Source organism: Tyto alba, unplaced genomic scaffold, assembly GCF_018691265.1.
Source record: "Tyto alba isolate M040663 unplaced genomic scaffold, T.alba_DEE_v4.0 Super-Scaffold_2, whole genome shotgun sequence".
NCBI classification, from domain to species: Eukaryota; Metazoa; Chordata; class Aves; order Strigiformes; family Tytonidae; genus Tyto; species Tyto alba.
Genome location: NW_024881282.1, coordinates 56946498 through 56974463, shown reverse-complemented (window position 1 = coordinate 56974463; position 27966 = coordinate 56946498). Strand labels below are relative to the sequence as shown.

The window sequence follows — 27966 nt, the reverse complement described above, 5'->3', positions numbered from 1 at the left end:
TAGGGATCTTTCCATGAAGCATGCAGAATGTCAAGAAGCTACATGTCTGTTACACAGCTGCAGTGTCTCATGTCGGTAAGAACTTAGGGAAAGTTTAGCATGAAATTCAATTATGCCATCTCAAAAGGGCCAGTTTCAACCAGAAGAATAGATCCCATGCTTGCAGGCAGAATTTACATGCATCTTTAATCATTAAGATATAGTTAGTAGCCACTTTGATGCTCTCCAAAAGCAAAGGCCAGATAGCAATTTCAAATTGAGCCATTCTATCATATTCATTCTAGATGTCCCTTTCATCCCTGACCCTGCATCTCCAAAACTCCTTCTTTGGAGGAAATGCAAAATAATTACAACATGCTTCAGCGTGCTTATAAATGTATAGAATGTTTCACAACACTAAGAACACAATGCAAACTAAATGCTCAAGTCCACATTTCATCCACATATACAGGACATTCAGTACAGATGTTCCAAAGTCAAAGAACCAGAATTTTGATCTCAAGTGAATGACCTGGGGTGTCTTAGCAACCTAAGTGACCTACAGAGAAGAGTAGGTGTCACTGGAGGGCAACTAAGAGGGTATTTAAGTACCATGCCTACCTTTCTCCCTTAACAAAGCTACGATCTAGGGCAACTGGACGCTCCCCCACGCTGCTCAAGGAGCTGCAGTGATTAACTAACAGTGAAAAAAAATAGGCGTGCCCAAGAGAGCTCCACATCAGGACCTCCCACAGCACACGTTCTGGAAGTCAGGAGCAAAGACCTCTTTGAAGAGCACACCAAAAAGCTCACTGTATTAACTTCTCCCTTCCCCCCTCAGTGTCATCAAGTTCAAACTCATGTCAACCCAAGTTATGGTATTTTCATGAAAATGATGAATGGCAGGGTCCAACTCATTCAAGTTTAAAACAGTCTTCACTGAACACACAGACAAGTGTTCAAATAGTTTAGCTATTAACCAACAGTAAAGCTCCTCCAACTCTTTGAGGAGTTTTATTCATCATACATCAACTGTGATGTGAGCTGGACTCCACCACTCACCAAGAATTCAGGTTCTTTCTTATTCTCCCAAAGTCAGAACAGGGAGTTGTGACACCTAGCCCACCCGGGCTGCCAAATCAGTACCTCCTACAGTACATGAGAGGCTTTGCACAGGCTCCTAAAGAACTTGGTGGTTCAAATTAACACACCACTGGATGGTAGGTACTGAGAGATGTTATACGGTACCAGAAATCAGATAAGCAGAACTGTGTGCTCAGGCTTCAGACCTTAAAGTGAAACAGGTACAAACATATCTCAGTTTGAATACGCCTACTGGCACATTGGTTTAGTGCAGCAATATCAGGTTCAAAATCAAATACAGCTAAATAAAATAATTTTCAGAGTGACTAATGATTTTGAGTACCTTGACCCCTCTGGACAATCCATTTCATCTACTCAAAGCAGCCTGATTTTCAGAAAGAGCTAATTGCATGGACGTCTCAAAATCAGATCAGTAGGAGCAGTCCCACAGTGAGTATCTAAAAATGTAGGCTCTCAAAAACACTAAGAAGCAATGAAAGTCCTCATCTTCTAAACTGATGAATTTCCTGTACAACAATGCTACATTTTTAGATGCAGATTGGCTATTGGTACTCTATTATGCTGGAGAAATCACTTGGCACAGTATATTTTGGCTATATCAATGCTCTTAAAAGCTATTCATTTCTGTATTTGTTAAGCTGGTGTATATTTGTAATAGGCAAAATTCTCCAGGTATTTTGTTTAATTTTATCTTTCTTGAAAAGAAAGAAACAAACAAACCAAAAAAAAAAAAAAAACAAAACACATTCCACTACTGGAGTATTTATTTTTCTACACCTAATGAGCAGTGACTATGATTTGGCAAAAAGAATATAATCAAGTCAAAAACTGAGAAGGCACAAGAAAAAATAAAGGTAAAATTAAAAAAAGTATTAAATTATAAGCACCCAGAATAGATGAAGTATACCTGAGATCAGTTTAAGCAGTACATCAATATTTTCTGATATTCTTGGAGTCAACTGTTTATTTAAGACAGAAATATAATTTTGCAGCTTGTTTAGCAGACATCCTCTTAGTCTTTTGGAGGAAAAGGGAACACATTGAATTGAAAAATAAAAACAAAGTCATGTTTCAGTTTTCAAATCTGAGTGCCCCACTGGAACTCTGTACGTCATAGATGCTAATTTATATCCTCGCTGTGTAAGTAAAGCAAACAGTATTTCAACACCCAAAAGCTGATTTTAGCACAAAAGCACAGAACTTGCTGTGAAAACCATAGTCAAAGTGGTTTACACTGGAGGAAAAAAAAAAAACCAAATAAATAAAAAGATTTATCAGTCCTTATTTTAAAAAGTGATTGGTTCTGTGATCAACATCACCAATTCTGTTTTGAAGCTCAAGTAAAAGTATGCCTACTGGGAAGAAAATGGAACTGCAGTATGGAAGGCATCCACAGGGATGTCATCATTTGTTAAAGCAGTTCCAGAGAAGACTAAGGCCAAACCACAGATAGCATCTGTGACCAATGAATACAACCTAATGGGCTCAGAGGAATCAAAATTTACACTCCCGTTCAACATGGCATTCACTTCTTCAATCTTGCTATACACCAGGTGCTTGCTGCACATACATGTTAAAGCAGAAGCAGTAAGCAAAAAGAATGTACAAATATTCTTCCTCTGCGGGAAAAAGCATTCTCTTCATTGATGCTTGTCATTCATTTCTGAGCTGAGAAGATATTGTAATGGCATCTAAATCATACACAGGCAATGAAATTGGAGTTCCCTAGACTGTAGTGTTCTGATATGCAAAAAAATGCATCTAGATATGAAACAGAGAATAATGTGATCATTTATTTTCTGGAATTCTGTTGCACTCAGCCATTTACCTTTCCCTGTGTTAGGCTGCTGTTGGCTGTGTCATTTGGTGACACTGAGCCCTATGCATCTGACTCTGCAATTTTATTTAGTGAAGTCTGGTTTGATGGAAACACAGCTCACTGCACCAGTTATGTTTGGACAACACCACACCACGGCCCTAAGAACTGTCTTATGATTACAGAAGCACAGACCGGTTCATGTTGGGAGGCACCTCCTGAGACCATCTACTCCAACTTCCCTGTTCCAGTAGGGTCAGCCACAGCAAGTTGCCCAGGACTGTATCCAAATGGCTTTTGAATATCTCCATAGTAGCTTACTCTGACCAACATCACAGTAGAACTGTTTTCTTATGTTCAGATGGAATTTTGTGTGCTTCAGGTTTTGCCCATTGCTTCTTAGCCTGTCAGTGGGCACTACTGAAAAGAGTCTGGATCCTTCAACTTCATTCCACCCCCCACAGATTCAGGTATTTATATACATTGATGAGATCCCCCTGAGCCTTCTCTTCTCTAGGCTAGGAATTCCCAGATCTTTCATCCCCTCCTCATAAGAAAGATGCTCCAATCCCTTAATCATTTTTATTTAAGTTTACTCTTTTTCTTTCAGGGAATGCATACCTTAAAATAACCATGTGCATTATTCCTCTGTCCCAGCCAAAAGGTTGTACCCGAAGGTAAATCCATGAAGGGCTTCTCCACAACTCTTTCATAAATTCTGAAAAAGGAAAAATAGAGTCCCAAGTTGTTATAAATGTAATTTATTCATAGCTGGAATGTTCCAAATGTGACAACTTCTTATAAAACAACACTCTTTACTTACTTATTGCAGTCCACATGTAAAATCAAGTGAGAGGCACTGATTGCTAAGGAAAGCCTGTGCCACTTATCATCTGCCAAAATGTATGGGAATACTTCTGTGTGGGAGCGATGACTGCCTGAACGATAATGTAACCTGATTTCATTTCGATGACCGCTGCTTTCCAGCTCCAGGTACCTGTACCATAAATGCATCATCATGTCATGAACCATTCTTACCAGCACAGCAACATTTTACATAACAACTTCTCATTATCATGCAGGAACTATTTAAAAGAGGGGCAAAGACAAGCAAGGAGATAAAGATGAAAGTAGACACTTTTCAGATTTGCACTACATCCTTCTTTTCAATAACACATAACAGTAGGTTCCAACTTTCATGTAAGTACACAAGATCCCAAGACAAATATTTCTTTCCTCTAGCAACACTATTTTCCATAACATGATCTGATTGGAAATATAATTACCCTATTATGAATAATTGCCTCATATCCTGAAAGCACAGTAAGGATACTCTGAAGGCATGAATGCACAAAAGACAACATCAAGTTTTGCAATAGGGACATCATTAGCCATTACCAACCAGGGAAGTAAGCAAGAACTGAGACTGAACACTGCTTTGCTTGCTTTCAGATGTACTGTTGTTCCCATTCATTTTTCCTAGTCAAATTTCTCCAAAGAAGTACAAATTAAAGAAGTTGCAACTCTTCAGAGCAATTGATATGTGTACATATTTCTTTTGTTAAATAAGTATGTGTATTTGTGGTGTGTGCACCTATATATACACACATATATGTATACGTATAGACATATAAGTATATACATGCTAAAAAAGAAGCATTGCATCTGTATGAACATAAGTGCACCATACACCAGATTTGCTAGTGAAATTCCAGCAGATCAATTTAAAAAACACCTCATAACCAAACTTGATACATAGGCAGGCCTATTTCTTGCATATTGGAACTCTTGTGGGAACAAGCTTGGCAAACCATTTGTCTTCTAAGTTTCACATTTTAAAGTGTCATCCCTCCCCCCATCAAATGCTTTTAAAACAGAAAAGAAAAACAGAAATGAAGATTCTCTAGTAGTTATATGCAACCTACAGCTAAAGAGCGAGGAAAACAACATAGTGAAACAAAAAAGGCCCAAACAATAGGCCTCAAACCAAAGTTGCCTTCTGCGTGAATTCCCCGACCAGCAACCAGCATCTTATCAGTAGCATAAAGCAGCCAGCACCTTATCAGCATGAAATGCAACCCTGGGAACAATCCCAGAAAACTATAAGTAAACAACAGCAAGTAATTATAAATCCCAAACGTAAAGAAAAACGGAAACTCCTCAGATGTGCCAGGATCCTGGCCAGATCCGGACACACCTGAGTGAGGCACGTCAATCTACCAGGTATCTCCCGTGCATTTTGTATAGATTTGTTTGTTAAACTGTATAACAGCCGGACCCTCTCACAGCACAGACGCAGACCCCACCCACGAGTGGACGCCCTGCGTGGGACTTCCCAATTGCCAGGAAAGACTCTCCGACCCTTCGCTGTGACGGGGCTCCCCAGCTGATGCACGGGTCAGGGTGATGGTGAAGTAGGAGGGCAATGGGTGATGGATCTTTCTTAATCACTATAGCTAGCTTTATGTAGTAATGACTAGGTGCATTACCTTGCTCATTCTTTCTGCTACTTTAAACTGAAGTAAAATAAGCCTATTTCTTTAGCTTGGTGTCTCTGTCCTTTGTGTTAATTCCATCAATTGGCAAAACACATAGTATGCGGTGAGATGCACATCTGGGAGAATGGACAATTCACTTTTGTCTATTTTCACTGCTGTATCTGCAATCAGGCATGACAGTGGTTTGTAATCTGAATGCACGTGTTTTAGTGTTATTTACTTTAACAGGTTATCTATATTAAAGAACAAAGAAAATTATTGCAGTTTTCAAGGGTGAAGATGAGACCAAATCAAAACTGTCTTGTACAAGCATTATCCCTAGGAGGAGGTTGGGCTCACTGCACATCTCTCCTTCCTTCAGGGTGGTTCATAGCAGAACATGCCTAGGAACAGCACAGAAACAACTATCAGGTTTTTCTGCAAAACTGGCAATGGGCAATTTCTTCTTCCTCCCCAGTATTAACAAAGCAGTTAACTAGAGTCAGCAGTTAATTTTATAATCTGAGATAATTTACCTCCTCATGGCCCAAAAATAATTTTTGCATTGGCAAGAAGTGTAAACTAATTGACAGCCTGGCTGGAAAAGAAATGGGCAATAGTGGCAGGACATCAGTCAACTTAATAACCTCCCTTCATAACTCAAGCTTCAAGGATAAAAATAAGGTCATTCTCAACTTAAACTAACAGAGAAGAGGAGCATTACAGAACTGGACTCCTCTAGCAACTTTTAAGTGTCTCCATTCAGTTGCAGATACAATCTGGAAAACGAAAGGCATGGATATGTTGAAGCATTATCTCCTGGTAGAACCAACAGCTAGCTCCTACTCTCTTCAAAGTCAACTACAGAACTGATGCCAGCACACAGATGCAAGCAGGCAGGAAACAAACTACACAAGCAGACATACAGTCAGTACAAAAGGTATAAAATGAACATCTATGTTACCCTTTATGCAGGTGAGATAATGAAGTCTCTGAGAAAGAAACATGGATTTCCCAATAAAAAGAAGACATCCCTGTAAAAATTTCAGGAGCTAAGAACTACTAGGATAGGATGTTGACATTTGATGGTGCTGAAATAAGGAAGGAAACCTTCCTATACAAAGGTGTGTAAAAATTGTGGACACTTGGGGTTTTGTCTTAACCGTGACCAATGCACTGTTTTGAGATCCACAGAAAATCTCATTTGTTCTTCCATTTGGTAAACTAACAAATACATCTATCTTCTAAAGGCCTGATGATTGTTTGAGAAAACGTGCATCAAAATGAAAAAGAAAATAATAGCCATTAGGAGAATTATTAGAGGAATAATTTATGGTTTACTAGTAATCTGTAGAGAGGCAGCAGCAAAACATAACTAGAAAAGCAACTGTAATAACAGCCAGAACAGTAATGCCTTCAGCTTAAACTAACATCATGACACTGAAACACAGGGCAGTGAAAGTGAATAATTTTCACTTAATTTTTTGCAAAATATTGTGCTTACTATTCAACTTCTCTAGATTTGTTTAACTGCCTGCACTTAACCAGCTCTGGCTCAGTCTTGTGAGTTTCAGAAGATGGGACGAGCCTCAGCACTGACAAACAGACATGGGTGGAGATACAAAGTTTGCCCACAGTGAGGCTTCTTGTGTCAACTGTGAGGCTGTAACATCAGGTAAGCGCTTTCCAAAAGTTTGGAAGAGTCTTTTGAGAAAGTAAATTAAGCATTAACAAATATACCTGGATTTTAAAAACTCATTTAGCGTGACAAAAATACTCTACATTTCTCTGTACACTCAGGATTACTAATCTCTTGAAAGAAAAAAAGAGGGTAATCTTGGTTCCTAAAGGACTTACTCCCAAAGGAAACCGTATCTGTATTGTACTGCAGTCTTCTAACCAAGAATCTCATTACTGAAAAGTTTCGGGGGAACCTCGTCAGCTCAATCACTAGATTCTTGTCCATACCAGCCCATCCCAGGGAGAGCAGCAGGCAAAGAAGTTCCCTTACTAAACGTCACTGCTGCATCTTTCAACAACTCCAAGGTACTCACCTATATTGCAAAACGCAAATGGCTCTTGGAGTGAAAAATAAACCACAATGAGAAACACAGCACAACAGCAGAACCTGCTTCCACCTTTGTGAACATCCATGATCTCTGCGGTTGTTTAATCAATACCAGCCTACTTGATTTTAACCCCCCCAAAAGCCACACAGGCTTTGGGTCAAATGGATTTAACTTCACAGGAAGATGATACGTGCTTAGTTTTACTATGTTTGACATACAGAAAAGAAAATGACAACCAAAAAAAAAAAAAAAAAAAAAAAAGGTTGTTACATCTCCATAGATCACTCTGCATGCACAATCATTGCAAAGGCAACAGCCAAGGCCACCATAAGATCAGCCGTTCTGCTTGGAAACCAGACAGAGATCCCTTACGGACGGACTAAGGTTAAGCCTATCTTCATAAGAGGAAGAAATTTGTCTCAAATGCCCCCAGAGAAATTTGAGATAGAAAACAGCGATGTTTTCTCTGCTGCCCAGCACTGATCTATTGTAACTGCTGGATAAGAGTAAAGAGTCAGCAGATCTGCTCAACTGAGGAGCTGCTACCGACCAACCTGGCGAAGGGCACGTGGCCTTCACAAGCCCGCGCAGGTCCTGCTCTTCAGGCCGTGACAAACCCACACAGGGGGAGACTGGAATTCAAGATGTACAGCAAAAAGCTGGAGATTTAGGAGGTGAAACACCAGGTGGTCCTGGTATACACAACAGCAGTCTTAAAGAGGGAGGTGTGGCCCTTCCAGCTAACAGCCAGTGCTGGCAACGCTCACTTGGCATCCCTGCTCACACAGCAAATACACACGGTAGTTGCCCACTCTTACTCCTGGCAACTAATAAAAATCTACTTCAATTTACAGCATGCAGACAAGTATCTTAGAAGTTAAAGGCAAGATACCATGTCTGCTGCTTATGAATTTATTACAGGGTGGGTTTTTTTTAAAACTTTAGAACTCACATTTATAGGTATACTGTTAAGAGTTTTGCATGGCTGTCTGATCTGCACTAAGAAGAAAAGTAAAAGCAACAAAATTAAAGACAAGTATGTACTTAAGAAATAAATTAAAATCATCATCTCCACTACTTATAAAAATCTTTATCTGAAGATTTTTCATAAAAATTTCTGGCTCTTTTGTTAGCCATAACTCCATAAAACATAAAAAGAAAAAGAGATCCTACTCAGTAGACCCTAATCATTGCAAACTATGACTACAATAGCAGTAAGCAATTCTGCTCAGTGTAGATTATAAAGATGTAAAAGCAATTCACACTGCACGGCCACCACATTCAGCAATGCATTATTTGCTATTTTCCATCGTATGATGACTGGGCAGTCAAGAGTGTGAGCCTTATTTTTCTATTTGGAAATAACACTTAAAGTGTTCTGAAACATTAACTAGGAGTTTTTACTGCTTGGTACAGCATCTAGAACAATATGGCATCAAAATATCCCCAAATGGATTCTAAATGCCAAGTGGCGACTGCACTATACCTATAAAAAGTTAGTCACCACCACTCACTCACATCACTGCTTGGCCTTACTGACTTTTCCCTCACTATCTAGAGCTATACCTAGGCAACAGATGACTGGCAGCTTTGCACTAAATACAGGGAGTGATAAATAAAAAAATAGTCTTTACTTTTGTGGGTAAGTTGGTAGCACTTAGTACAAGTGCACAGTAGGCAAGAAAGGCACCAGTTCAGTTTCTGTCACTTTCTTTTGCTGAATACAGTTTTAGAGCCAGAAAATAATTTTCTGACATAGGATATTTTTGTTCAAAAATGCTGATCCATTCATTAAAAGCAAATCTTTTGATAGAAACAAACATTCTTGCAGCAAGGATTGAGGTCCAGTATGAAATGCTTGTTAAAGCCAGAGACAGAGAGGGCAAATTTAAGACTCTCTGAAAGACTCTCTCAGATACTATTTCATGCCACACTTATTACCTAGTTGAAAGCAGAGATCCCAGGTGAAGAGAGGTCAAAATCAGAAGAGGGTATTTCCAATATCAGAGTGCACAAACAACAGGACAGTAAAACCAGTCTCTCAGGTCGACCTAATGAGGCTCTTCCATTACATATAATTCATCAACAAGGAAGAGCAAGTCAGGTACAAGAGCAACCTAAATTCACTGATCAAGTCCTCTACCTATACTAAAAAAATAAAGCCAGCAAGGTCCATTCCCTGGCCCTAATGTTAATTAATATGACTAATATTAACAGTGGTGCTCCACTACAACTCACACCCATATGGGCGTGCTCTCACACTTTTGCCTTGAAATGGGTGGGTTTTTTCCACACTGCCCATTGGGAACAGTCCCTGGCCGATGCCACTCCAAAAACTGTGCCCTGGCATCACCTGCAAGGGTGCTAATTGCAGGAGATAAAAGCATTCCAAGGAAGATGCTAACAATTATGCAGAATGGACAACAGCAGGCCAGTGTTCCAGCCTGGGCCAGGTTGCTGTTTGGTTTACTAGCATAGCCCTGGCCAGGCACTGCCAACAAAGCTTTTTACTGCATTGACTGGGGGGGTGGGGGAAGAGAATAACACTCCTTAGGACACTTGTCTCAGATGGAAAAGAATCAAGTTCAAGTCCCTGCTCCAAATCAGGCAGAGCACAGATTAATGGTGCGAGGAAAATGCTTCTGAAGCACCCTAGCCAGTGAGCTACTGATCATTCTGGCATTTACATCTCTTCTGCTGTTTATTTTCTTCCACCACTAAAAAGGTCAACCACTTCAGCTTTGTTCTAGCACAACACTGCTCATCACACTGGATAGCTATGGAAGACAGCTGGAGAGGAGGAAAGTTCATTCTTGATGTGCACAGGAGATGGAGCCCCATGCTGGGACATGCATCAAGGAACACCTTCCACATTGAGATGTTCACAGGAGAGAATAGCCAGGCGACAGATGACTGGAAAGGCAGAGAGAGATCATCCACACACATTCACCTGCACAAACTACTACTGCACAGCATTGCAGATTCTCTCCAGCCAGAAGGAAGCCACATCACAAGGTAGCACCTAGGAGAGTGAGGTTGCAATGCCCTGATGTGGAAAAGGAGGCTAGGAAACAACACAACTGAGGCTGTTCAAATCCTTTTCATTCCTGTCCCCCCTCAACGTCTATACCCAATTCAAACTAATAAAGCACATGGGACAAAGATGTATGTCAACAAGATACTGTTTCCTATCAACATCTTGCAGCCCCTCATATGACTTCGGTAGGGCTGCTGTGATCTGGAAGCCTTTGCTGGCTTTGAAGGCAAGAACTTGACTCTCACCTGAGATCTCTCCTTCGCTTCCCTCCAAAAATTTGAGCTCAACTATGCCCCTAAATCATTAAGGCAAAATCTTGCCTTCCCCACCTGCAGAGTCTGCACAGCTTCTGCTGAGTTTAGTGCTATGATCCAAGAGCCCCTGCTTGTCACAGGAGCAAGACATCCTGGACCCTCTAATGTTACTGCTGGTGACAAGGCGAGGCTCCCAACAAGCCCTCCCACAGCGCTTGCAGGAGCTGGGCAGGAGCTAGAAGCAGGAGCTGAAGTCCCACCAAGCTCCTCAAAGCACTCCAAGAACTATCCTCCCAAAAGGTCCTGGTTTGGTCTTGGAAAAATTCGAACCTGGTATTATGGCATATTGTCCATGCTGTCCCTGTTCAAGCTGTGAATATGAAATCAAATTCCCAAACCGGGAAATACTCTTTGAAACAAAATTATTGCCTTGGAGCAATTGCTCTCATTCCTCCCATCTCTCTCACTAACCCTATTTATCATACATTTATTTCCATTTTGTTCTCACTATCACACAGTCCCACTAATATCAATCTTGCCCAGCTGAAGCTTCCTCCTCTACTAAAAAAATCAAGGAATGAAGAACTTTTTCAGATCAAACACTGTAAAAACAAATGGCGTAAACCATCCCTTTCACTCCCTTTCTTGACAGTTTCTCCACAGAGAGCAAAAGGACTACAGATATAATAAACAACCTTCTGATATATGTATTTATAAAAGGAAAAGCCAGTTTCAACCTAACTCCTCCCATTTCTTACCCTGACAGAATACAGATTTCTCTATTATTTATTTGTTGATAGAAACTCTTCCAAATAACAGTACAAGAACAACAGTATCTGTCAAAACTCAGTTTCAACTATTTCAGTGATAGTTTTCAGTGTCATAAGCAGGAAAAAAAAAAAATCTTTTGTCTCTTATTCAAATAGGTTTGTCACTAGTCTCAATTCAAACTACAGGATCCAGGCTCATAGAAGCATTTTGTAGCAAGTTCTCAACCAAGTCACACTGGATTAGTTGGCACTACAATGATTTACATTATCAGAGGGGCTGGCCTCACTTAATTTAACAAGGAATTTACAGGATTTTAGAGGAAGGTGTTTTTAAGGTGAATGCATTACAAGAATTTATATCCTATTGTCAACTTTTTTTCTTTCTTTTTTTGGTCACAAAACTAAACAGAAGAAAAAAACCACAAGCAATAGTGACAAGGCTTAAAGAATCAGGTCATTCCCAACATTATGAAGACATTAAACTGAGTGTAACAAAACTGCTGCTTCACAAGTATTTCCATCCAGCCACACACACGGGGATAAAAGTTAATCTCCTAAACCAACAGAAACAAAAATTTCTCTCTTTTGGGATAGAGGAAGGAGCCCAGCCAAGCTGTCAGTGTCTACATAGAGAATCCTTTGTCCCACAGAATCTTCTCACACTAGAAAAGCAGTGAATGAATAAAATACTTCTTGATACCTTTGATGAAACATGCAAATTGCATCAAAAGAAAAGAAGGCTGACACCAGATAAGTTTTAAATCACTAGAGGAAGTAAACTCAAAAGCAAATGATTGTTACAAACAAATTTAAGAGGGTTCATAATTACTGTCAGACCAGTAAGAAACAGCAGCTAAGATTTACTACCAAAAACTAGAACATTACAATCCTCTACTCTTCCATCAAAGAACAACACAAAGTGGTTTAAAAACAGAAATAAGCTACTACATCTTTTGACACAGCTAACAGCCACGTACATCTTGAACGTTTGAAAGTGAATCCTATGTTATTCTTACCTAATGTCTGCTCTGCAAGTTATTGATGGGGAGGGGGAGAGCACCCCTTAAACAAAACCAACATAACTCTACAGTATCGGCTTAAGTGTTAAATATTGAAAGTTTTTCTCAGCATAATGTTTGCAGCAGATTTTGTGGTGTCATGAGAAGACTTCACTGCAGTTCGGAAATACAAACGCTCATACATCAAAGGCAGGGAACATGCAGTTTCACCTCTATTTTAATACAATGGTCAAATGATAGGACAAAATTAATGCATCAGGAGTTCCATCTCTGGCAACTTATCTCCTTGTACAACTAAATCAGTGAGAGAAATTGTCACAGATAATTTCCTCCTAGATATCGAAAGAGGTCTGAAACGGCTGTACAGTACAGCCCATTTGACAGCACATAATCACAGGACACCAACAGCTGTGAAAACAAATGCTAAGTAAGGCAGAAATTGAATAAATTAGTAGAGATACACAATTAAGTGAAAGGAATGGCTGTCCATAATATTCTATTGATTTCACTACTCTGTTTCAGGATATAAAAAGTATCAACCAGAGGAAAGAATGGTTAAACTACAATCCAGTGATTTCATCCTTTGAGGGCGCTAATACACAGTATCTCAAGAGATACGAATATAACATTAAGTTGCATAAAGACATCTAACCATGAAGGGAGGAAAAAGCTTTATTACATCTCTCCACTGTTGCCAATTAAATGAAAATATATGATGGAATAGTGAGACCGAACATATATTACAACTCCACTGCAGATTAATATCATCTCTCTGCTGATTTTTTCTTCAAGAAGGTGACAAATTCACAAGTGAAATGAGGAGGATAATATAGCTTAAACTGAAGGCTGAGAGCAAGCACACAGCAATCAGTGTTTAACAGTGCTTCCACTTGGACTTAACACAATTTCAAATATTACCTTATTATTGTAAAGTACAATGAATTTTAGGCAGGGCACTCTAGGCAGTCAAGGTGATGCTCAAGTTAAGAAAACATTTGTAACATCTACCTTTCAGATATATACCATATATAAATTCACCCAGAAATATATATCCACCTGCCTGAAACTCATCTGAACAATTACTGATGTGAAATTTGGATTCCCTGACACCACAAGAGTTTTCTTGAAAGTATCACCTCTAAGCTGTACCCAAAACTACCACTGCCTGAACTACTTGGCTGCTTTAAATCAGTGGAGGAAAAAAGCAATCTCTGCGGAATAATATGACCGAATTAGAACAGGATAGCTACAGGTATCGTTTCAGATTATTTCACTTTAAGTTCAGTTTTTAAAATATTTTAATATATTAAATACTAGAGAAAAGTATAATCATTGTAAAAGGGGAAGACACCTTTGATACTCAACTAGGAAAATAAAAGTAAAAGCATTTAAAAGAGTAGAAAAAGGTAACTATATCTGCAGAAAATCCTTTCAGGAGCTACTTTGGTCAAGACAGCAATAGCCCAGCCTCAGCAAATGCCCAAGCCTCAGATTCACATGGAGAACTTCTGCATCTATCTGGTAGCTTGGGGACAGCATTCACCACACGACATTTGGGGGCGCAGTCCTGTCAACTTCTTAACACTCAAAGCCTTAAGTAGTTGCATGACTATCTCAAAGGAAGTATTAATTTTTGATGTTCCTCAAAAGGCAACCAGCAAAAAAGACCAAAAAAAAAGCCTAAACTAAACCAACACAGGCTGAATCAGTAAACTCTGAATCATGTAAACTATTTAAATATATAGTTTTAAAGAGAACTAGAAAATTAAAAATTAACTGCAATTTAGGAAATGTCCTCAATTGTCGTAAATTAGCATATTTGCACCAAAGTCTTTAAACCCATGCAAAAACAGGATGAGTTTTTACTCTGATTTACTTTAAAAATGCATAAAATAATTCCCAGGACACTGAATGAACATATCCTTTTCCACTTTTTAAACAAACCATTTGATTTTCTCATATCCTAGAAATTTTTACCCTAGAACCATTAGTTGTTACGAAACCTCTGTAATATAAAACATAAGAGAACTTAACTTGTGTGATAACTGATTATATCCTTCAGTTAATGCCACCTCCAGCCTTCCTCATCACCATTCCAATCCTCACTGCAGAAAAGTAAGAGCGGGTACTGACTTTTCTAAATTAAGAATAAAGCCAGGTGTGATTCTATTCCACAAGGCAGATATTCACGAGCAGATTGCTCTTTAGCTGCTTCATCCAAAGCTGACCTGATCAGCGACTTTACTTGTCTAAACAACCTAGAAGGCTTTTCTTCTTCCTCTGATTATCAAAAGGCTTACAAGGAGACCCCAAAAACAAACATAAAGCATAGATCCCTATAGAAAAATTGTAAACACTAGGCATCACTTAAGAGGACATAGTAAAATAAAGAGGTCACACTGGCTAAAATGGTGGTAAGAAGTTTTTTTCATCAAGGCATGAACTGGATATTATCTTAATTTTTCACACCTCTAACATTATCGCATTAGAGTATTAAAAATTTTGACAGGTAAGAGAAAAAGGTTCTCAAAAACACCCAGCAATGCCACTAAGTTATGTATCCACAGTTAAAATATCTACACACATGATGCAGACCTGATTTCAGCTAGAAACATTGACAAATGCTTTCCATTGCAGTTAGTTCAGATTCCAATATGCAGATAAAGAGAAGATGGTGAAAATGTAACAATAAAACCTGCAAATATTTAAAGTATAAAACAAACTTCTTGAAAAAGTATGTTATCAATATATTGTTAAAAATCTAATCACCCATCCCTAAATATAACAGTATAAAATAATAGGATTTTCAGAGGCCTGTTTGTCACCCTTTTACAACCATACTTTATATGGGCATAGGAGATGACATTGATGAATCAGATTCAGATGAGATAAGCAGCATTATGCTTGTATGGCCACGTGACCTGTACACCAGACACTGCTCTGACATTTTCTTTTCTTTGCTCTGGTTGGATAGAATCAATATAATGCTTTCTTGTTCACGTAAGACCAATGGCGGGTCTACTTGCCCAGCTCTATTCACTTCAAGAATTATTTTCCCAAACAATATCTCAAATTCTCTGCAACCCTTCAAAGAAAGTTCATTGCACGTTATTTTTTGTATTTTTATCACTCTTTATGTTCATTAAGTGGTAGAGTTCTTCTCCCAGCTGGCCACTCTCCAAGTTAATGACTGTCAAGGTTTGCTCAGTTATACACTACATATTTTTTTGATCTTCTATGTCATGTCTCTTTCTTCATGCCATTCCTGAGGCCAGGAAAGGTTTTATAGAAAACATTGCCTCCTTTCAGAAAGGCTATGGTTATTCTCCTTTCCAGAGTCTGACAGTTTCACGTCACTGACCTCTTTTCCCACCTCTGCATCTATTTTGGTACATGAAGGTTTCATCTCAAATTTTGAAATTTCAAATGTAGTTGTATTAGCTCTATCAGTAGCCCAACCAATTCATGTTCTTCCTACAAATGTAGAAACTAGCTTTGTCAGGGCACAGCTGGTTCTGCAGACCTACTCTCACTTGAGACAGAATAAACTTTTCCATCTGGAATGATTTGCACATATGGTGGTACAGTCTGAGTTTGAAACTCAATAATCACAGCTGCCCAGTCCTGTCCCTTGCAAATTGCTCACTCCTGCAGATGAGAAGTAGGTAACAATTAATAGAGAAGCCCCTTGTCTCTTCTATGATACAACATCTGTAAACATTATCCCGGAGGCATTCAACCACCCTCTTGAAACATTTAAAGATGCTTTTATAAACTTGGCATAACGATCCTTGGGAATGTTTTCCTTTTTTTTTTTTTTTTTTCCCTTCTATTTGCTTAGGTTTGCTTTTTGCTGGTTTTGGTTTGGTTTTAAATACATGTATTGCAGAAGATGAGGCCTCTGGGAAATCAAATAAAAGTAGAATTTTAGTATCTTCCAGCACAAATAATTGTCAGCGTGCCTGCTAATGAAAACTTGTACTCATGTAAAAGAAATAGATATTTTGCTTTGCTTGAACATCTGCTTTACCTTTTTTTTATTTTTTTTCCTATTTTGTAGTGAGACTGTCAAGAAAGAATTATGGATTGTACACAGGAAAATAAAAAGGACTATGAACCTAAAGCAGAGATCATCTGTTGCTTGTGATAATGACTGCTTAGAAAGTGCACATTTTAAAACTCCTTTTTATTCTGTCACAGAATCATAGGGTGGTTATCTTTAACAGCTATTACTCAGATATATAAAGAGTATCTTATTTGTCTAGCAGTCATTATCTATCAAAGGGATAATCCCTAAATGCTCCATATCATTCACTTTAGTTTTTTAAGGCTGACAACACTTTGAGTAAAGTGCTCTGCCATTCATGGGAGGTGTAAGCTCATAACTGGAGGATTTTTTTGCTTTTTAAAAAATGCTTGCAATGTTAAAAATCAACTGATGAAGAGGTGGACTTACAGGGCTAGGCTTTGTGAATCAGTGTAGCTATACTGACATGACAGTTTTACACCAGCTGAGCATCTGGTCCTTACAGTTATGAACAAGAGAGAACTGGCTTCTCATGTCCTTGGTGGCAAGAGACATTTAAAGAGTAACAGCTGTTCCACTTTCCCTTGGCTGATTTGGACTTGTGAATTTTAACAAATCTGCACAATATGCATACCCAAATGCTACAAATATTCACAAATGACCTGCTACACAACAATTTTGCCCTAATTTATGTTCAATTTTTGACTGCTTAAATACATCCACCTTCATTAACTAGCATACAGGTAGCAGCACTTACCTGTGATCTAAATGATGAATAGAGAGAATAACCCCTGAATTCAAATGGGCTTGTTTTAAGGTCACCAGGATTGTGAATTCATATTTATTTCTTAACTTCTGAAAAAATATTTCAGCTGTTTCTGGAGATGCCTTGACACTTCTTGAAGTATCTAAAAGAAAAAAAAAAAAAAAAATCACAGAAAAAAACCCAGAGTGTAACATCTTATTTAACTTTACATCCTCAACTCAAAGAGCTTACAAAATAGCAAGCTACTCCTGAGTAGCACAATTGAACAGATAGGCAAAAGCAGGGACCTGAGTATTTTAAACACCAGCTTTTACATGCAGTGGAAGCCATTTTAATGAAAGAGAGCACATTTTCTAGGACACCCATTCTATTCTGGGTGAGGGGGTCTGTTTTGTTTTTAAGACAGGATCATAACACTTCTACTTTCTCCATGGATGGCCAGATGGTACCTTTAATATCTCATCCAAAATATGGACTCACTAGCAATGAAGCAGAGTGACAACACTGGATATGAGCCTAAGCTGTGAAGCACAACCTGAGCAACTTTTTAATGACTTCTACAAAAATCTAATGCTTCATAGCTATGCACAATTGAGAAAAAAAAAAAAAAAACAAAACCAAAAAACAAAAACACAACAGCAACAAAAGCATCATCTCTTTAGGGACAGTTTACTCAGCTTTAAGTAATAGTTATAAATTAACTTAAAAACTCAGTCTTTCAAAATATATTGTCACTAATTAATCACTATATGCTCCAGTTGTGCAGTATGTTGCTGCTGTATCTTGCACTGGATGTCATGAACATTTGTTAGAGTAATTGCGCACACACAAAAGGATTTTGCTTTTAAAAACCCATACGCAACCAAGACTGAGGCAATGTTTCTGCTGAATTTGCACGGAACATGCATAGTAAATAAAAAGGCCCAACCTTACGACCTCTAGAGAGACAATTTACAAAATAAGATGTCAAATGCTACAAAAACAATTCCCAAGGCTTTCCATAATACATTATACTAGAAAAAAATTAATATATATTTTTAATGCACTAAATCAATTCATTAGCATGCATAATCAACTGTGTAAGAACTAAATCAATTCACAAGCTTCCTGTCATTGCAACCTGACCATCTTGATCTAACTCAGGGACAGTAATTCAGGGACAGCAACAGTGGTAGCAGAGAGCTAACTGCAATAGAAACAGATTTTCCTTTGACTGCACTGGAGCTGAGCTCTTAAATAAGTTTAGACTGCTGTTCCTAAAACCAGGTTTATTCTTTAAGTTATACCTATCAAGACGCTAATCTTTATTAACAGCAAACAGTTTATTTGTGTTTTATGGACCAGGAATATTTTTTCATATGTGTTTAAGAAGTGCAACGACCTATATAACCCTGAAGTCCTAACCAAGCTTCTGCACAGTGTCACACCAGGCTGAATTTGACTCATTTTTTACAAAGGGGAATACAAAAGAAAAAACAGAGGGGGAAAAAATAAAAAGAAAAGATAACTTAAAGCTTTTTTTTTTGTGAAACTTCACATCTTTTCTACTGTGGATTGCCTAGCTCACTCACTGTAGCAGACATTCATGGTATTTTAATGGAATTTTTAATAAATCATAAAGCAACTCAAATACAATTACATCAAAGCATTCATTTTTAGCCAAGGGACACTAACAGAGTGGAATGACACGGGTTTGCATGCTGGAAGATAGTTTTAACTGCATTAACAATTTCTAGCAATATAAACAATCTACTCCCAAGAGACAGAATAGAGGAAGGACACACAAGAAACATATTCTCTAATCACGATCACAGCATCCTCACGCACTGCTGTCCTCAGCAGCAGCTTTCCTACCAAGATAGAGAAGAACACAGGAAAACACAGATGTGAAATCCACTTAGAAGCCTATAGAGTCCGATTCCAAGATGCAAAGCACATTCTCGAAGCTTGTTTGCAGTGGGAGGGAGCCAGGTTTCTCAGCTCAGAAAGCCCAGCCAACATCCTTTTCTACTGCAGGTTCATTATCATCAGAGCGTTTACAGAGTCTGGTTTTGGGCCCACAAACACATTAAACGTTTACACTGAAATCTCATTTTGATTAATGACAGAAGATCTAAGGAGGTATCAAACCATATTTGTGTGGTCAAAAGAGTGTCTGCCCTGAGGGGCAGAGCTTCCCTGCCTGAAGGGCTTGCAGCCTCAGAAGCCTCAGTCAGGATGAGCAGTGCAACTTAAACTGAATAAAAGTGGGAGAACAAAACTGTGAGTAAGCTGAGACCACTGGAATGGAGGGAATCATCTTGCTTTCATATTAATAATTGTTACTACTTTGTAACAACACTCTCGTCCTTCCAACAACATTTTATACTTCTTCTAAAGTTTCCTGGCAGAGATACTTCACTTTGACTTCAGTAGACGATGAGATTACGGAAACCAAGCCTATAGGGTATACACCATGAACACCCCATGCTTTTTCAGCCACATTAATTTAGGCCGATTCCCCCTCACCCGAAACACTGCAGGAGTTGCTAGGAGGAAAGGGAAGGGTGGAGAAAAAAAGGCTATGAGGATGATTTCCACATCATCATCTCTCAGCTCCCTGCCATTTTTACAAGGCTGATAAAGTACACATCCATGTGAACATGGTAGTGAAGAAGCTGCATAAGCCCTTCATCCAACAGCTTCTGTGTCTGGTCACTTCTGTCTCACTCTGATTTAGAGAATGAGCACACAGGAATCTATAGAGGCATTAAGGTACTGAATAGATACTATCAATTTTCATGGATGTATATTGCAGTTGGACACACGATATTTATGGTTTAATATGTCAGCAGGAAAAGATAGGAGGTATAAACATTAAATGTGAATTCAATGGGAAGATAGGAAGAGGGCTAGAGGGGAAAGAAGTCAAGCAACACAAGAAACAGAAAGTCTTGTCAGAATTGTGGGAAATAGCAGAATCGCAGAAAATTTCCTGGCTGTTCTTGTTCTGTTCCCATTATCTCCAATGCATTTCTTTCATGTTTCCCCCAAGACAATGAAATAAGCAGAACAACTACCTTTTTCCAAGAATACAGATCTTCCCTGCACAGCTCTGAACCCTGTAAGACACTAGGGTGCCTCTCTTTCCCAACTACCCTCTGGTTTATCTTTCTGCATAGTTCCTTGTTTTAACTACTATCACACCCTCCCAGTGGAAACCGTAACTGCTCCGTGCTGGAAGTAGAAAATAGTCCACAGATACTATGCTTCCTTAACAAAAATAAAATCCACAACTTTTCAATTAGAAAGAAATATTAATTTCTACCAAATTCCTATGATATTCTTATTAGAAACCGATGAAAGAAAGTATATGCATAACATCACCACCATTACACAAGGCCAGTTCCAATCACATGTAAATAATTATCTCCCTCTCCTACGTGCACTTTTATTCTAACTGGAGCTATTGGGATGCAAATACTGTGCTACAGATGGCCTGTGCTTTAGCAAGGAAACAAACCCTCGCTGTCGCATGAAGCTCTCCAGAGCCCTCCCAGTCCTCACTGCTGCGCTGACAGTGGGGAAAACACAGAGCTGCCTCCACACACACAAGAAAGGAATCTTTTTTCGATGCCTACTCATGTCACCCCTGTGAATCATTACCCGATCCCTAGGTTGGACGAGAGTTTTCCATCCTGTTATCTACAAAACCTTATAATCATTCATCATGGCCTTAGACTATCTTCTTGAATACAGCCAAAAGTATCAAGACGTGATTAGATCATGCTGGAAGCCTATATATTATGGTCGCATTAACTGCTAGAGTATTAAATTGACAAAACACATAGCCATTCAGTTTTGGTACTGCAAATAGTTCAGTTCATACTTGCTGTACCAAAGAGCTACACAGCCTTTTGAATTATTACTACTCTGATGAAGTACAGCATCTTTTGGTCAGGGCAGGCACCAGGTGGATTCCTTAAAGAAAGACCTCTGAGAGGTCCTTGATCCATTAGATCCATTCTTTTTACACTAACACAACAGTGCAAATCCCTCATTCCAATTGCCTTTGAACACTAGCAGTAGGTGCTTGATGGATCACCAGCTGTGCTCAATAAATACTGATTCAGGCTTGTTCTTGACATTTGGCTTCTAGTAATCATTTTAAGACCTGAGGAAAATACTTTACTGGAACTGGACTTCTTCCATAATAGCTTGGAATATCAAACTGGTATATATCAGATAAAAATTTGTGGTTTCTCAACAGTTACATAAAAATCTCATACTGTGAGCATTTCTAATACATAAAACCAAAGGCACAAATCTTCTTATATTAGAGGGCAAAAATAAGGAGAGAACTATTAGTTTGGATGAGGAATTTGTATCTAGCCATGATACCCACATATTGGGTTTACTTTCCTAGAATACTGCATATGTTTGGTTTGACCACACCATGACAACTCACAAATCCATACTGTCAGTGCTCCATCTTTAATTTATAGAAGAATGAAGTTCAAAGTGACAATGAAAGAAACAAAAATCCAAACTCAGAGCATGTTGCGCTCCTTATTTAAGTCAAAGCTTATAGCATGGAAATACCCTTAGAATCATAGTATGGGTCAGGCTGGAAAAGACCAAAGATCATCAGGTCCAACCATTAATCTATCACTGCCAAGTCCACCACTAAACCATGTCCCTAAGCACCACATCTACACATCTTTTAAATACCTCCAGGGGTGGTGACGCCACCACTTCCCTGGGCAACCTATTCCAATGCTTGACAATCCTTTCAGGGAAGAAATTTTTCCTAATATCCAATCTAAACCTCCCCTGGCACAAGTTGAGGCCATTACTTCTTGTCTTATTGATTGTTACTTGGGAGAAGAGGTCAACATCCATCCCACTACAACCTCCTTTCAGCTAGTTGTAGAGACCGATAAGGTCTTCCCTGAGCTTCCTCTTCTCCAGGCTAAACAACCCCAATTCCCTCAGCTGCTCCTCATAAGACTTGTGCTCTAGACCCTTCACCAGCTTCATTGCTCTTCTCTGGACACGCTCCAGCACCTCAAAGTCTTTCTTGTAGTGAGGGGATGAAAACTGACACAGTATTCGAGCTGAAGCCTCACCAGTGATGAGTACAGGGGGACAATCACTTCCCTAGTTCTGATGGCCACACTATTTGGCCACCTGGGCACACTGCCAGCTCATATTCAGCCAGCTGTTGACCAACACCCTCAGGTCCTTTTCTGCATGGCAGCTTTCCAGCCACTCTTCCCCAAGCCTGTAGCATTATGTGGGGCTGTTATGACCCAAGTGCAGGCCCCAGCATTTGATCTTGTTGAACCTCATACAATTGGCCTCATCCCATTGATCCAGCCTGTCTAGATTCCTCTGTAGTGCCTATCTACCCTCAAGCAGATCAACACTCCTGCCCAATTTGGCATCGTAAAGGAATGATAATGCTCATGTGGTAACACATGTGGCTGGTTTGAGACATGCAAGTTAGCAGAAGTACTGAAAACAACACAGCAGACTGGGGGAAGGAGGCTGGAGAAAGGAAAAAATAACTCTTACCATGGTTGGCCATGATAACGATTTACAAGGACACAAACAAACAGTATGTGGTAGTCAACCTTCAGCTGAAACATCTAGTTATGAGGTGATCAGCTGGCCACAGGCATAGAAAACCAAGTCTCTTAAGATTTAACATTGCAAAGCAATCTGAAAACTCAGTGACAAAAACCACTGACCGTAAGACCTGCTGGAAGTCAGCTCTTCAGAGCACAAACTTTGTGGCTACCTCTACCCTATGCCCTCACAACTAGGAGACATTTTTTCCCCTGAGAGAATCTGCATTCAGAGCTTTGCAGCAAATACCAAAGCCACACAAGTGTTTCCTGGAGGCATCAAGTGCAGACACTGTCATTTCAGTCATGCTCATGAGATGATAATTACTGCACTGTTACCAGGACAGTAAGTCTAACTTTCAACAGGACCCACTCCATAGGTCCAAAGGCACTTCCACCAGTCTAAACTGGTGCTGCAGAATGAGGCGGTTCTACCTTTTGCTCTGCCACCAGCCTTTAATTCCTTCTCCTCATCCCTATGATGACAACTGCATACATGCAAACATATGAGGAACAGTATTAGGCAACTGCTCCAGCTTTAACCGGCCCATCCCCATCCCAAAAAAAAAAAGGCTTTGGAAGCAGCCATGAACAAATTACTGGATTTAAGAAGGAAATTTTCCATACACAGCACCAGCGGCATACTAAATCGCACAGTGGGAAAACTACAGGCAAATATGGTTTAGGACAAGACATACATTACAGATGTTTTCCAGTTCACAATCAAAACAAACAGTTATTAAACAGAATGGATAACTTGTCTTAGGAAAAGGTGTGCTCTTGAGTTTCTGAAGTGCATCTAAAGCTAAACATACAGTATGAACTGAATTATAAACCGAACTCCTGCAGAAGAGTCTTTGAGGAGGGCTTCCTAATTAATTGAGCTCCACAGTTTGTTTCATGTGCACATAATCAGCTTTTAATAGCAGCATCTATAAATCAATTCTGCATCTGACTAAGTTTGATGAACTTTCCAAATTAAATTCTAGTGGTTTGTGAGAAAAAGGAAAAGGGTTGCAGGGTAAAAAGAGTCTGAAAAATAATGGGGCTAGCTCAATTTTGTTTTGTTTTCCTACACCAGTTGGGATCAGTGTCACAAGCATATATACACATCATGTCACTTTCCCATATTAACATTTTTGGATTAAAATCTTTTTCTTAACTAGGGATTTCACACAGCCTACAAAGGGCAACAGTATCTGAAACTGTTTACTTTATATTGTTCTTTTAAGTAACCAATGTGTGGTGAGCTGATCCCAGAAAACAGAGCATGCAAAGCCAATCCAAAAGCAGAATCTTTACAAGCTTGAAAGAGTTCAGCAGGTTTTTAAGTGGAGCAGGGTCATTCAAATTCAAGAGTTGCATTCCTGTAGTGAAAACTGAAGATATAAGTAAAACAACCTTTATTAGACCAAAACCCTGACAGACGTGTTAGACTTTAGATACTTCAGGGGGAAGGTTGATTGGTTTGCCTTTTTATTTGAACTGATACATAAAGCACTGGTTGATAAAACATTTTGAGCTACTTTTTGTATACATTTGTTCATTCCCTTCTCATAGATTCCCAGTTGTTTCAGAGAGACTAGCAAAACAGGAACAGCTACAGTTTTCCAAACCCACGTGAACCTGACTTGGTTTCTCCAAGGCTGTAGGAAGGAGCTCTGGAGGAAGGCACTGTAGTTCTACCTCAAGTTTAAAAAACAAGATACAGAGCAAACACTGATCTTGTAAGTCTCTCACTGGGGCCATTCCCAAAGGGTATGCATGACCTGCAGAGCGCAGGAGCACTGCCCAGTTCCCAAGCCTGGGTGAACACTGGGACTACAACCTAATTTCTATCAAGATCCAACTGGGTACATCTAGACCTTTATGCATCCAAGTGCTCCTTATAAACTAGTTACAACCTGGTCTCACCAGAACAAAAACTCATGAATGCCAAGAGCAAGGACTCCAGTAAAATCTCCCAAGTTGAATGATCAGGAGCTTGGGATATCCTACAGATGGTTTAGGGGGGATACCCCACAAACTGCCTTTGTAGTTTAGACACCACCACAGTGACCACCAATTGTGTGATTCCCTTATTTCTTCCATTAAGGAAATGGCTCAATAAGGATTTATGCAGAAAGAACTGCAATGGATGGTAAGGAGAAAAAAAGAGGGCAAAATGCACTTCAGCTGAAACTAAACAATCAAAACAAAAACTGACTTGAAGCCAAAAACAAGGGGGAAAACATCACACTTTGTTCTTGCAGCATTTGGGGAGATTCCAATTGCCTTTGCTTTGCAGTCTTCTCTATTCTGAATGTTAGCTACAGCTCTGGTGTGTCATTCAGCAAGGGCTTTCCTCCAGCTCAAACCATAGGCAAAAGTCCCGTAAGTCACAACTAACTGACAAAGGAGACTCCTATCTCTGAACACACACACACACACACGCACACTCTTCCCCTATTTATATTGACTGTTCGTAGTTGTATCCTCAAAATTTGTTAATCATATCGCTTCTGGCCAAAATTCTGGCTCATACAAGCTACATACTTGTGTGTTTAAAGTCATTTGGGCACATCTGAGAACATGAATCCACAGTGGGACAAGATGGGGAAAAGGCACTGAGAGCCTGGACATACATGCTTGAATACAGCAGCAGTGTTTCTGATCTGAAATAACTAAACCATTATTACGGACCTAACCTTCTTGTATAATCAGTAGTAGTTTGTGCATTTGCATAAGTAATCATGATTTCATTCAAAGCACTTTGTAATGTTTTCTTCTCCATGGTCAAAGTCTCCAGAGAATTTTTGCTTGGCTTGTTAAGCTTGTTTGCTTTTTTAAACTTTTTTTTTTTAAAAAAAACTAAAGGAACATTAAAAATTAATTAAAATATAACATATTTAATAGGGGAAAACCCGTCTACCCAATATGATAGAATGAGATAATGGAGCAGCAGCAAGTCCTCAACCATTTCTGCCAGCTCCTGGCACTGAGTTAGATGACTCTTTACAAAAGAGTTTGCAAATCCAAGGCTGTCTGGGGCAAACTACAGCTGTAATATATTATGCATTCACTGTAAATTGACAATAATACCACTGAAATCTATCTAGAAGCATTCTGAAAAAGAGATGATACAATGCTATTTTGAGAGTGATTATACTAGTGGCTGGGTTAAGCCTCTGAGCTTATGTACTGGCTGCTTCTAGAAACCAAGGAAATTCACATCAAGCTGAATCTTTCTGTAATGCTAAGCTTACCTTCCCACAGCCCAACTACTGACTTCCTCTGCTGAAACAGTCTGCTTTGCATCCCTGTGTGTCTACAAAACAATTTTTCAGATGCTAGCCTCTAAAATCCAATCAAGCTCTTTCAAAACATGGCCAAACTCCCGAGATGATCTTGAGACTGGGACTATGAAATCATTCTTTGTGGAGCACACATACCTAACTAGACCACGCTGTGTGGAACAGGGAAGGTGGATCCGTCCTTCGAGCCCAGCCACCTACTACACAAGCAGAATCCAGTTGCTTCAGTGAAGCTTTTGAATGGTGCAGCATGCAGCTTGGCATGATTCCCCACCTGCATTACAGATCAGGGGAATGTCCTCTCAATGGTGGTGTCTCTCAGTGTGTCAGCAACACAATACGAACAGCCACAGATAGCACCTTTGCTTGGTTAGTAGATCCATACAACACAGGGAAAATGATGCAGAGAGAACAAGCAGCAGATTTAGACCATTATAAACACCCATTTGAGTATCAGGACTAGGTATCACAGCGCTCTCAATTTCAGGCTTAACTTACCAGAAGACAATGCTAAAACACTTAAACACCTCTCATTCTCCCTTTGGCAAAGAAGGAATATGCACCCGATTACAAGGGGGAACCATTTACTGTAAGGTAAAGCAGTCTGGCTGCTCCTCAGCAAGTCAGGTGCGCTCTTCCAAAAACATATAGGGTCCATAAACAAGGGTTTCATGACTTTTGGACTCAGTAGGCAAAAAGTAAGTAAGAGGTAAATAAATACAGTAAAGGTTCTAGTGAACACTAGCATATTTCTGACAATTTTTCAAACCTTTTGCAATTGAAAGGATAAGAAACCTGACTGTAGGAAAACCCTGAACTTTGAATGTGGAGGGCTCCAGATTAGAAGTCTGTATTGTTAGCACAGAAGCAGCTGATTTGCTTAACAAGCAGTACAGATCCTACCACGCTAGATTGTTACTAAATTCCCACCAAACTGCCTAAGAAAATGTAAATGTGCACTCCTGAACATTTCTGAAATGAATATAAGGAATGTGCATATCAACGCAGGCGGAAGCACCATACAAAAAATACTATCAGGGATTTTTACATGATACAGAAAACCATTGCTCCTTGCCCACAAGAACTACTATCCCTTCCACTGTAAGTCTGTCATGCTCGATACTATCACCAGGAGAGAGGGTGCTACTCAGTGGGGACCTATTACATGATAACAAAATGATGAAGATAAAAGATTACTTCTGTTCTTGTTACAGAAATTCCACTTCCAGGAAATTAAAATGTGTGTTGTACACTATGTTCTGCCCCAGGTATTTATTATTGTAACACTTTCGGGTGATTTATAGGTTCCGGGTTATCAACTATATGATGCAATAGCTTTTCTGATTGATTACCAGTTTTCCCTAGCCTATACTCCAACACTATTCTCAATTCCTCTTTAAATTCTGAAGATACTTTGTATGCGCTCCCTCATAGGTAGCAGCAAGTACTGCTACTTACGATGATGATGTTCAGGTTTTTCATGGCCAACACTGCTATAAAACCTATTATGTTTGAACAAGAGCACAGAGGTAGCATAGAGTGGGATTTCTGTCTGCTTTTTCAAGATAGGTTCCAGCTACATTTAAAAGGTTGCAGCTACTACAGCTTTATAAAGATATATGTGTATATATACATGCACAAACTTACACCCCTTTAGGCACAAAGCAGTCTTCTAGAAGCTGCTTTGAGAACACCTTGAAACCTGTGGAGAAAAATCAAGCCTGTCTTGTTTTCCTTACTGCTGCC

At 39.3% G+C, this 27966-nt stretch overlaps 1 protein-coding gene across 1 annotated transcript in view; it reads right to left on the bottom strand.

The window, feature by feature from the left end:
• The window catches only part of NELL2 (neural EGFL like 2), a 154998-nt gene that overhangs the window by 114311 nt on the left and 12721 nt on the right, over positions 1-27966 (bottom strand). The window contains exons 3-5 of the mRNA XM_042792589.1: positions 17310-17460; positions 3723-3896; positions 3521-3617 (exon numbers count right to left, since the gene is read on the bottom strand). Coding sequence (XP_042648523.1) covers positions 3521-3617; positions 3723-3896; positions 17310-17460 — 422 coding nt within the window. The remainder of the gene's footprint in view (positions 1-3520; positions 3618-3722; positions 3897-17309; positions 17461-27966) is intronic.